The sequence below is a fragment of the Sciurus carolinensis genome, chromosome 5 (genome assembly GCF_902686445.1).
Source record: "Sciurus carolinensis chromosome 5, mSciCar1.2, whole genome shotgun sequence".
In the NCBI taxonomy this organism is placed as follows: Eukaryota; Metazoa; Chordata; class Mammalia; order Rodentia; family Sciuridae; genus Sciurus; species Sciurus carolinensis.
In genome coordinates this window covers 161077796-161090571 of record NC_062217.1, presented here as the reverse complement: position 1 = coordinate 161090571, position 12776 = coordinate 161077796, and the positions used below count along the sequence as shown (strand labels likewise).

The 12776-nt window shown below is 35.2% G+C and overlaps 1 protein-coding gene across 5 annotated transcripts in view; it reads right to left on the bottom strand.

The window, feature by feature from the left end:
* The window catches only part of Tdrd1 (tudor domain containing 1), a 34431-nt gene extending 22622 nt beyond the window's left edge, over nt 1-11809 (bottom strand). For 4 of the 5 annotated variants that reach the window (XM_047553502.1, XM_047553504.1, XM_047553503.1 and 1 more), the window contains exons 1-9: nt 11485-11809; nt 9376-9434; nt 5287-5431; nt 3971-4076; nt 3226-3289; nt 2226-2330; nt 1844-2026; nt 1227-1370; nt 552-723 (exon numbers count right to left, since the gene is read on the bottom strand). In XM_047553502.1, coding sequence (XP_047409458.1) covers nt 552-723; nt 1227-1370; nt 1844-2026; nt 2226-2330; nt 3226-3289; nt 3971-4076; nt 5287-5431; nt 9376-9434; nt 11485-11809 — 1303 coding nt within the window. The remainder of the gene's footprint in view (nt 1-551; nt 724-1226; nt 1371-1843; nt 2027-2225; nt 2331-3225; nt 3290-3970; nt 4077-5286; nt 5432-9375; nt 9435-11484) is intronic. The other variant, XM_047553506.1, reaches the window with a different exon arrangement.
* Between the last annotated feature and the right edge of the window lie 967 nt (nt 11810-12776).

Below are 12776 nucleotides of genomic sequence, written 5' to 3'. Positions count from 1 at the left end.
AGATTTTATACTAAATTTCAATAGATTAACTGCATTTTCTACCAAGTCACCCTTGTCATAGTCCATAAAAGCAGAGGGAAAACCAAGAGGCAACTGCATGTGGACCGTAAGAGCCATCAAACTGTTATATGATGCCAGCATGCAAAGACAGAATTCCACAGTGTCTCCTTACCACAGCTCACACTGCACACTAGCAGAATGCAGGTCTGGGGGCAGATGAGGGTAAATGGATTCATGGAGAAATTCAGGAATTAAAATGATGAAGTAGAAATCAGGAGTGTATATTATAGTGGCTCCACTAATAGGCTAATAATAACATCTCTATTACCATGTTATCCAATCTGGCCTTTTAAACCACCTAATTCAACAAATTTGTGCCATAACTTTGACAAACTGCCTATCACTGCCACCATTTTTCAGTCACAATCTGAATGACTCCAGAGAGGAGTTTACTTGGCTTCACCTTCACGGTTATATTTCCTCACCAAGTGACAAGTGGGGACTGAATAAAATATTAAATCCTCAATTTAAAAAGAAAATTCAGATCTTACCTGAACTTTGTAGCATAACATCTACAGCATAGGTAACCACTTCTTCTTTCAAGATGTCGACAATCTTTATAGAACAGAACTGCTCCATAAACAGTGTTTTAATAGTTCTGATACAATCGTTGCTCCAATTCTCCTCTACTGGTACAACACCAGTCACAAAGCACTTTATGGCCTAAAAAAATGTGTGCAAATTATTTGTAAGAATGAACCTTTTTAAATAAATTTTCTAGTTGATTTTGAAATATTTTATAAGAACAATATATTTCATGATAAAAACTTGGCAAAAGTTTTTGAACACTAACCAGATAAGCAATTTTAGGCATGACTGTATTTGTCTCTCTTGGTACTTCTGTTCTCAATGCTAACTTTTTGTAACTGAAGCTTGAGAAATTTATGCAAGAATAATAATTATACCTCAATTATAAAAAAATTCTGGCTATGATAAACAGAAATGAAAGTTTGTAAACACCAGATTGATAGATGTGTCTAAAAGTTTTTCTCCTGAGGCGCTGCTTAATTAAATGAGGGATAACAGAAGTGGAACCAAGGGGTGTTCATATACACAGTATGTATTCCAGTAAGTGTGAGACTGTGGCACAACAGAAGCAAGCATTAAACACTGAAGAAACAGCTCCTTGGGGACGCTGATGGGAGTTCAGAAAGTAAAAGACTCACACAAGGAGGAAACAAGTCAATGTTTCTGTTTAGTTGGTGAATTCTGTTTACTGGAATTATTTCTTCATTTCCGTAATCAATATACAAGACGTGCACCTTCTTCTGTGGCACATCAACATCTTGTATTATCACTCTGTTCCAGGTCTGGAAAGGAAATATCATGATAATTTGCTTCCAAATAGCGTTTCACATTCTTAAAGAACCTCTATACTAATCTACAGACCATGTAAACAAAAGGCTCCTGTTCTGTTCAAAGGCACTCAATTAAAAATGCAACTTTAATATCTACGAATCTCGCTAAGAAATCACTAAAATTGTCTAAATAGGACACCTTAATAACCACAAGTATACCTAAGCCCAGCAGACTGTACACTGATGCCTGAGCCACACAAATAACCACAAATTCTAAGACCAGTAACCAGTCTAAAACTAGCCATTTAGGAACCAATGAACAGAAGAGAAGGTTAGGGCAGGAGGGAAGTATAGGGAACAGTAAGGAAGAGAGACAAGAGTGTGCCTGAGTCTAGCTGTGAGCCATCTCATTCTTCATTAAAAGTTCTGGTGTAGACAAGTTGGGATGATGGAGGTAAGTAATTGTTCACTTCATCAGAGGTTACCTGATCAACGGTATACTTGGCAACACAAACTTCCCCCTTAACTGGAATATAATCTTCATCATGCACCATATTTGCATATGTTTCTTTTAAACTTGCAGAGAGTTGGTTCATATATTCTAAAACTTCTGAAGAATATAACTGGACATAAAAGTCACCTGGGTGTCTGAATTCAGTAACTGTACCCTTTTAAAGACAAAAAAGATAATAATTTACCATGAACAAAAGCAAATGTGAATTTCTTAAAGCTTTATAACTAAGATACAAAAAGTGCTGCAGACAGATAGTTTAATTAGATATTCCTTATCTACCTTATGAACTCAAAAATAAGAAATGAGAAAATAAAAATCTATAGTTCTAGATCAGCAATTAAAGAAAAAAATACCTTTATTTCCATGGTTTTCTTGAGTTGCAGACTTCTCAAGTCAGAAAACATAATTTTCTCAGCACCAGTGGTTATTTCTTTAGTCACCCCAAGTGGACAGTCACTCTGGTTTGAAAAACACAGTTATTTACAAGCACATTTGTTAATGACATTGTGGCCACTAACAGCTGAACTCACAGTCATAAAAGTCTAACTCTTAGGTTTAAGTAACAGAAGACAGAGAAGGCCTCCAAGAGCTGCTGAAACTCACTTTCCACAGCACAGAGGTCACCCAAGAACAAGGGCACCATGGGGAAGACAATGCTGAATTCATTTAAAAAAAAAAAAAAAAAAAGCAGGGAAGCGCAACTTTTAGTTGTAAATTAAATGTATAGTTTTTAAATTACAAATATGTACTTGTTAATGTTTTTGTAAGAATGAATATTTGAGGAGGTCTTTTTTTTTTTTTTTTTTTTTTTTAAGTAGAGGCTAGGGGCAGCTAAAGAAATCTAAAATTTATCTTTAAATGAGTTGGACACAAGCTTTTCAAATGATAAATGATTTAGCTCCTATAGTTATTTAAACAGGAGATGGCTAGTAAGAGGAAGGAAATTCTCCTCACACATAAAGGCCCTGCAGGGTGCACTACACAGTTGGAGCCCATTTGTGGGGGCTCCTCTACTAATCCAAGTGATTTTGCACAGACACAGTCAAATTTTGGGAAAAAAAGACTGGAAATAAATAATTCTTAAATGCACCTCACCCCCAAATTCATCAAATCCCATCATTAGAGTCAATGGATTTAACAGGAAATTTGTTTTCAAATATTAGTAGAAATGTAGAAATAAGTCTGAATTTTCTTGTTTTGTTTTTTGAGGTTCTGGGAAATCAACTCAGGGACTCATGCATACTAGGTACATCCAACTACATCCCCAGACCTAAAATATTTTATTTGGTTTAAGTATTTATTCAATAAAGGGGAGTCACTTAAAATTTCCTATGAAGACAAAGAATACCATACCTCATTTTTCACTTCCATGTTCTTTGTTTCAAAAGGTGATTTATTATCTTCAAGTTTATGGAAACTGAAATAAAGCAGCTTATTACAATACTTAAACTATGGGGCATTTAATAATGGAGACCATAAATCACAATTATGTTCAATTCTCAGTGAACAATATCTATAAAGAGCCAGTCAGCTTCCTCCAGGGAGAATCACAGCAGTAGTCCATGCAGGAGTCCACCCTATGTGTGCAAGGCTTACTTCCCCCAAAGTCACTGGATGAAAGGGAGAGAGTCACAGTCTCTAAGCCTGTTTTCTTATTAGCAAAATGGAAATAGTCCCTACATTACATCCATGCAAAGTTATGAGGACAAAATGAGGTTCTATGTGAAACTTCTGTAAACTGGTAAATGACATGCAAAAAGACTTATGCATTTAAAAATCGCAACTCAAGAGGCACTATGCAAGTTACAACTTACCAAAATTCAGGAAATCAAACATGATTGAAAGTAAGGCATTCTAAAACTAACCATTAAAAAAATTATTTAAGGTTCTAAATCATAATATGTACTATCTAATGAAAGTATTCATGAAAACTAAGTTTGTACAGCAATTTGCTTCAGATTTGTATGCTTCATTGTACCCCGATAAATACTGGAATGTAACAACTTCTACACAGTTTTGTTTAATGGATTAGATCCTTATTCTACCAGGAAAACCTTTCTCAATACTACCCAATGAATCAAAGAACATGAACACTGACCTTTGCTGGACAGGCTTGCACACGATGCTGTGGGCAGACCAATCTTTCCTCTGACAGGCCGTGGAGCAATAGTATGTCTGCTTGCACTGAGAGCACCTCAGCGACCCTGAGGGACACAACCAGGACATCACTGGTGGTACACGCCAGACGTGTGCTGTAGAGATCAAGATGTTGCCAAAGACCAGACACACCAAACATCACTGTCAATCACCTCAAGAAGACCATTTGAAGGGAATTGTGCTATTTATGGTTAGGTATTAAGATTGCACTTCTAGCTGCAATCCCAGCTACTAGGAGGCTGAGACAGGAAGATCACAAGTTCAAAGTCAGCCTGGGCAACTGTCTCAAAAATAAAACAAATTTCAAGATAGAAAATTGGTTGGGATGTAGCTCAGTGGTAGAGCACAACTGGATTCAATTTCCTGTATTGAAGGAAAAAAAAAAAAAGACTAGATAAAAATATTTACCGACTCTACTCACAATAGCTCAAAGCTTGACACAATCAAAGTGTTCATCAATAGAAAAACAGATAAATTATATCAAAACATGGTCAGGGTGAATACATACAATTCTATTTAAAATAAATTGAAAAATAAATTGTAACGTAATCATATGATGGAATACTACTTAGCAATAAACAAAAAGTGATACATTCAATGCCAATTAATCTCAAAAATATTATCCAAAATGAAATAAGTTTATCCAAATGAACTTGTACTAGATCAACTTATATATATATAATTCTGTGACAGGAAAAATTAATTTATAGTGGGAAAAAATGGTGGTTTTCTTGGGGGTATAGTGATGGGAAAGGGACATGAGAGGAACTTTTTATTAAATTTTTTAGTTGTAGATGAACACAATATCTTCATTCTAGTCATTTATTTTTATGTGGTGCTGAGGATCAACCTAGTGCCTCAACACTTGCCAGGGAAGCGTTCTAACACTGAGCTACAGCCATGACCCCAGAGAACTTTCTTTGAAGATAATATTCTGCATCTTGATAGGTGTCTAAGCTTGTGAATTTCAGTGCATGTATGCTTTCCTTAAAAAAAAAAAAAAAAAAAAAAAAAAAAAAAAAAAAAAACTAATCAATGAGGAAGCAAAAAAAAAAAAAGCAGAAGTATAGATGAAGATCAAATTTAGGACATTAATACATACTGCAGATGAATGATGGGTACCTGACATATATACACACAGATATATACACACATATACTATTTTGTTTATAATCTATATGCTTAAAATTTGCCATAGTAAAGATATTTTTCAGATATGTAGACTTCTCCATGACCATCTAAGAGCAAGTTGCTTACCAAACAGACCACAGCGATGGCAAGTTGTTGACCGAAGAGGAGGTCCTAAGGAGTTGAAGAGTGCTGGATTACTTATGGACAAGGAATTCTCAACCAACTTGTGTGATTTTTTTGACTGTGCAGGAGACACACTATTGCTGGGCTTCTATTAAGAACAAAGAAATGCAAAATTAGAACTTGATAATAGCTTCTTTAAATACTAGATTTGGGACTGCCTGTTTTGGTAAGATAGAATAGATGCATTCTCCTCCATTCCTCCCAAGTATAACTAAAACCCCTAAACTTACACAGAAAACAAACATAAGATGACCCTGTAAGGGAAGAGAGGAGTCTACACTATACTCAAATTGAAAAATAATGATGATGCCAGTAAGTTTTGTATCTATAATGTAAAATCTATAGCAACCACTGGGAAAGTTATACAAAGAGATATGTACTGAAAAACACTACAGACAAATCAAAATGTAGTTACAAAAAGTGTTCAAGCAACCCACAAGATGACAGGAAAAACAGAAGTGAAAAACAAATGGCAGACTTGTGCCCTCAAATATCAATAATTACATTAAATATAAATGGCCTAAATACACCAGTTGAAAAATAGATTGAATAGATTCAATCTATTCAATTAAATGGATTTAAATCAAATTCATTAAATCAAATGAATAATCAAATGGATTAAGAGATGTTACTCAACTATATGCTACCTATAAGAAACTCATTTCAAGTATAATGCTATAAACAGCTCTAAGTAAAAAGATGGAAGTGTACCTCATAAATGTTAAAAGAAAATAGATATGGCTGTATTAATATCAAAGATTACAGAGGAAAGAAAATTATAGTGGGATGATGACAAAAAAGTCATTCAAATAAGAATGTGGCAATCCTAAATGTGTTTGTAGCAGAACTGAAAACTGTAAAGCAAAATGAACTGAAAAAACAAATAGAGTTAGCTATGTCAATACTTCTTCTCAACAATAGATACAACTAGATAGAAAATTGGCAAGTATACAGAAGAACTCAACATCACAACAATCAAAAGACCTATTAGGAATTTATAGATGATTTGAACCAGCATTTTAAACTGCAGAATGCACATTATTTTCAAGCACCAACAGAACATTTACTAAGACTATAACCAGACTCATTAAACAAACCTCAAGGTCTGGGGAAGTGGTTGAGTGATAGAGCACTTGCCTAGCATGTACAAGTCCCTGGGTTTGATCCCCAATACCATGGCGAAAAGTAAACAAACAAACAAAAAACCCTCAACAAATTTTAAAAACTGAGGGTTGGGGATGTGGCCCTGTGGTGGAGCAGATGCTCAGCAAGAATGAGGGAGGGAGGGAGAATTTAATCATACAGAGTTTGTTCTCTGACTACAACAGACTCAAACTTGAAATCAGTAGCAGAAACAGATTCACTATTTCCAAACACTTAGAGACTAGATACCCGAAGGGAAAAAAAAAAAAAAGGAAAACCTATCACTACTACACTGATCAAAACAGTAAGCATATTTGACAAAATTCAACACCTATTCATGATAAAAACTATAAAAAGTCAGGAATTAGAGAAAATTTCATCAAAATAAAAAAAAAAAAAAACTACAGAAACAAAGCTAACATTCTACTTAATGCACAAGACTGAAGTTTTCCCCCTAAATTTGGAAACAAGGCTGTCCACTGTCACCGTTTTTCACATAGTGTTGAAAATTCTTGCCAGTACAATAATTGAAGAAAAGGAAATAAAAACATACATATTGGAAGGAAAAAATAAAAGTGTCTTATATAGAGGATATGGTTATCTAAGTAGAAAACTGAAGGGGATCTAAAAGAGTCCTTTCGTAAGTGACTTCAGCAAGGTCACAGAATGTAATATCCCAAACTCAATCATATTTCTATATATTAGGAATGAACATGAGGGAGAACACACAAAATATTTACGAACACAAAAAAGTGAAATACTTAAGTATACATCTAATAAAACATGCATAGAACTTGTAAACTGAAAATTATAAAGTGAAGAAAATCAGAGATCTACAAAAATGAAAAGATGTATGTCCACAGATGAAATAGTCAATACAGCAATTATGTTAATAATTCTAGGTTCAGGTTTAATGCAATATCAAAATTCCAGAAAGACCACTTCATGGATATGGATGAGATTATTATGAATAGTACATGTGAAGGGAACGGAACTACAATAGCTCAAACAATTTTGAAAAACATGTAGTAGAATGAATCACTCTACCTAATTTCGAAACTTATTATATACTGTAATAGTCAATACTCTGTGATGCTGGTGGAGGCGTAGATACATAGATTAATGGGAAACAACAGAAAGCCCATAATAGAACAGTGAAACCCAGAAATACACATATATACCCAGTTGATTTTTGACAAAAGTGCAAAAGCAATTCAGAAAAGGAACCTACTATTTTCAACAAACGACAATGTAGCAAGTGAACTTCCACAGGCAAAATAAAATCTCAGCCTAAGTTTCTTAAAATTAAGTCGAAATGAGTAAAAAATGTACAACTATGGGGTAGGGGATGTGGCTCAGTGGTAGCACAATGCCCAGCGTGTGTGAGGCCCTAGGTTCAATCCTCAGCACCACCAAAACAAAAGTAAAACTATGTAACTTAAAAAAAAAAAAAAAAAATTGGGGGGGGAATCTACAGCAAAGAGACCTTAAGATTTGATACCTAAAAGCATAATCCACATGAGGCAAAACTGATCAAACCGAACTTTATTAAAATGAAAAACTTCTCTTTTGCTAAAGTCCTTAATAGGAGACTGAAAGTATAAGCTCCAGACTAGGATAAAATACCTGCACATCACTGCTTAACAAAGGACTGGTATCTGAAATACATTAAAAAAAAAAAAACCTTTTAAAACCACATGGTATGAATCTACATCATGTACAACCACAGAAACAAAATGACATACCCCATTTGTGTACAATGAATCAAAATGCAGTCTGTAAGAAATTTAAAAATAAATAATTTTTAAAAATACTCAATAGTAAGGGGCTAGGGTTGTAGCTCAGTGGTAGAGCACTTGCCTACAATGTATGAGGCACTGGGTTTGACCCTCAGTACCACATAAAAATAAATAACACTATTTTAAAAAGAACTCAACAGTAAAAAACCAGACACTCCAATTAGAAAATGAACAAGACACAAAGAAATATTTCATCAAAGAGGATACACAGATGACAAACAAGTGGATGAAAAGATGCTTAATATCATTAGCCATGAGGAAACTGCAAATTAAAACCAGAGAGGTATTGTTCAACACCTGTAAGGATGGGTAAAATAAAACATGAACTCCAATAAGTTCTGGTAATAGAGGAGACTGGACCACTCACACATTCTGTGATGTGGTATAGTCATTCCAGAAAACAGTTTGGACTACTCCTACTACTACTCTACGACCTAAAACTGTATCCCTAGGCATTTATCTTAAAGTAGGAAAAGCTTGGAAACAGCAGTTTTAGTTTCAAAAGCCAAAAACTAAAGCCAGATGCATTCAGTGTGTGAATGGTTAAACAAGCTATCCATCCACAGAAGACTACTCTGCAAGCAATAAAAAAAACTCAGACTACTGCTACATACAACCACCTAGCTCAATCTCCAGAGAACTACTGAGTGAAAACAGCCACTCCCAAAAGGTCACATACTGTCTAATTCCACTCACACAATATTCTTGAAATGACAAAATTGCATAAATTTGAATTATATTACTGGCTTCCAGAAGGATGGTAGATATGGCCGATAAAAGGGCACATAAGGGAGCCCTGTAATGATGAAAATGTTCTGTCTTGACCATCAATGATGATATCCCAGGTGTGCTGCATGTACTACAGAACTGCAGCATGGCACCACCAGGAACTCCCTCTACTTCTAACTGTTCATCAATCTACATAATTACTCACAAAGAAAAGAGTTTTTATTTTATTTAAGGTAGTAGGTTTTAAAAAAAGTAAATTTGACTTCAAATGAGACATACAAATCAAATACTTCTTTATTAACGCAATATAAAAATGCTAGACACTTTTATCTGAAAATGCAAAATAGGGGGAAAAACTTACAGTTTTTATTTCTTTGGGTGGTGAATTATTTCCAACGCTTAATGGTGACACTGAGTTTCCTGGAGAGTAAAAACACAATTCCTAATAAAAGTCAAATACTACTTTTTATTTCAATAATGTTAAATAGCATAATTAGGTGATATTCAAATAACAGGGCAACTGCATAATGGCCTTATAGCTACACCATAAATAAGCAACATCCTACGCTTCCTAATGGAAAAAAGAACTTGTCTCAAATGTTGACTATTGTTCCTGTCACTGTAGATTTTTCCCTATTCAGTGGAGCAGCAATTCTCAAACTTTTTGAACTCAGAAACCTTTTACCCTCATAAAATTATTGAGAACCCTAAAGAACTTTTGTTTACATGGTTTATGTCTATCAATACATACTATAATAGAAATTAAAACTAAATTTTAAGATATTCATTTAAAAATAAATGCATTACAGGCAACATTGTTTAAAAAACTATTTTTCAGAATAGAAAAATGTTCTGCATATCTCTTTAATGTTTGGTTTAACAGAAGACTGGTGGATTCACATATATGCTTTTGCATTCAATCTGTCATGATATGCTGCTTTGCTAGTTATCTGAAGAAAATCTGGCCTCACCCATAGAGATAGCTGCAAAGAGGAGGAGCATTTAATGGCCTTCTCAAATAACTGAGTTTTCCTTTAACACCATACAAAAGCTCAAGTGGTGGTCTAAGTGTCAGCTGCAACACAGAGTCAAAAATCACATCAGAGAACTTTTCATGCTGTCACATCAGAACCCACTGATTTATCCTTTGCACAGTATTTACCCACCAGAAAATGTGGCTGAGTTATGCCCAGTTGTCAAATGTCAAAACATTCCATTACACAATATCAAAAATTATGTGTCAGTTGGGCATGGTGGCACACACCTGAAATTTCACCTGCCAGGGAGGTGTTTGAACCTAGCAACAAAGTGGCCCTGTCCCCCTCCCAGCAAAAATGTGTTAATATCAACATGCATCTCACCAGAATTCTTTAAAGTACAAAGGAGCTCTTAAATCAGAGTAGCAGACACAAAAATTCTGAAATCCTAATCTACTTGAAAGTTAGACTTTTATCTTGATAATAAAATATCATCAGATGTTGTCCTTGAAGTGACAAGTTCACTTTGTTGATTTGAGAAAATGCTTGACAAATATTTAAGTCAGAACAAAGTTTGTCCTTCAAGTAAAAAGAATGTTCAAAGAAAAAAAAAATCTTTTCAGCTCACAGCCCAGTCACATGCATACTTTTTCACGCTTCAGCAAAGCTACAAGTAATTCTTATTCCATTACACAAAGTACTAGAAATACCTACACAGAAGGGTCAAGATTTAATAAAATTAATAATTTTTACTGCTCCATGAAGGATTTTAATTGATGCTGGCATTTTTGTTTAATTGCAAGAATATGACAGTGAAAAACTCAATGACCACTGGCCCAGGATGGGGCTGGAGATTACATAGAGCTTAAAGGGCTAGTGCAATTCACCCATTCTTGCTTTTGCACCATTAGTATAAAATCAGCACAGCAAAAAATGTCTTTAGGAAGATGGTTTTGACCTCCTGAGGAACCCTAGAGGTCCAACCATCGCATTCTGAGAATTACATCAACATAATGCTAATAGCTCACTCTCAGATACATTCAAAGAGGTTACAGTTCGCTAAGGCCTACCCTCCTTAAAAAGCAGGTTTTCAGTATCAGGACCAAACAAATGATAAAACAAATCACATGAAACTGGTTACTATCTTAAATACATCTTTGTGAGCTACTACCTGCATAAAATTTGCATGCTTTTTTTAAAGTATAGCCAATCTTTGAAAAAAACAAATAATCCAATGCACTTCCTTTCCACATTCCTAGTATATTTCTCTGATTGTAGAGTGGGGGCACTTCTCTGAAGCCATTTTCTTCCGAGTAATCTTTTCTGTGGATTAATCAAGCTAAAGGTAGTCACTTGATACTTGTCCCTTCTAAACTGATAATTAAATGCAAACACTTGTCATTTGGCAATTATTAGCCCACTGGTGTAGTTAAACATATCTGTGGTAAGTCAGAGAAACCACCAACATCTACAAGCCTTGGGTTTTTACTCACCTGCTGGTAAGGTCTTCCTGTCTCCTTTGGATCCAACTACTTCTCCATTGATGCCATTAGGGTTTGAAGATACTGAACTGTCTTCCTGACTCGCTAAATACTGTTTGGTTTGCTCACAAAGCAAAAAATTGTTCTTTTTGTTTCCATTCTCTGGGCTTTTCAACCTGAAATTAGGATGGTTATGATGTGCTCCAGGACTTCTTAAGGAATCGTGTGGTGGAAGCTTGCTTTCATTTTTTTCAAAACTAAATGATTCGGTCATTTTACAAGTCGATGCTTCTAAATTATTTCTTGACATCATATTAGGCGGTAACTTAACATTCATAGGAGTCTAAGGAATGAAATATATTTAAAAGGTGACTTTTAATTGCAAAAGTAGAACTGCAGGTCCAGATGATTTTTTTCAAATATTTAATGGATAATTCCCACAAATAATTCAAAAGCAGACTTCACCTTTACATCAAAACCTGGCCTACAAGGCATAAGAAAAGAACAGTTCTATATGGGTAAATACAAACTCCAAGTTTAACAGAATTCAGTTACAGACCAACCAAAGATCAACTCAAAGACATTGAGAGTAATCTCAGAGTTCCACACCATTCCTCACTTTTCAAAGTTTTTGAAATACGAGAGATGGAGAAGGTCTTTCATGCTTTAAAAGAAATATTTCCAATCTACACCTCACTACGCCTACACCTCACAGGTGTAATGCCACAGATGCTCTTATTTAAATCTGGTCATGACCTACCTTTCTACCTTCTCAGAATCCCTCTACTCTCTCCTACCTTACAATGCACCAAGTCCTCAAATGAGCTGACCGATACCCAGAATGCCCTGGTTCGCCCACCTGCCGACCGTCCTGGCCATCCTTCACAACCCATCTCAACTGATCCCTGTTCCTCCTAGTTTTCCCAAGCACGCTGCTTTGATAATCTCCAGCTGAACTTCATACATTGTAACCTGTACCAATTTCTTTCCAGGAACTATCAGTGTACCTTTCTCTAAAAATGTTAGAAATATTATAAAATTTCCAAGTTTCATTTGTTGCAAAGTGCCTCAAAGATATGATGCTGGCGTGTCATTTTCCTATTACTCTTAAAGATGCCAAGTGCCGGCAAGCTGAAGCGGTGGCTCCTCTTGGAGAGCACTCACCTAGCATACGCAAAAGATGCCAAGTGCCTGTCCAGGGGAAGCACCTAAAGTAGAAACAATTCTTTTTGAAGTAGTGATCAGGCTTTTCTTTAACCGTAGGCAAAAGTTTTGTTTATTCTCCTAAAACTGTTCAGATGGGG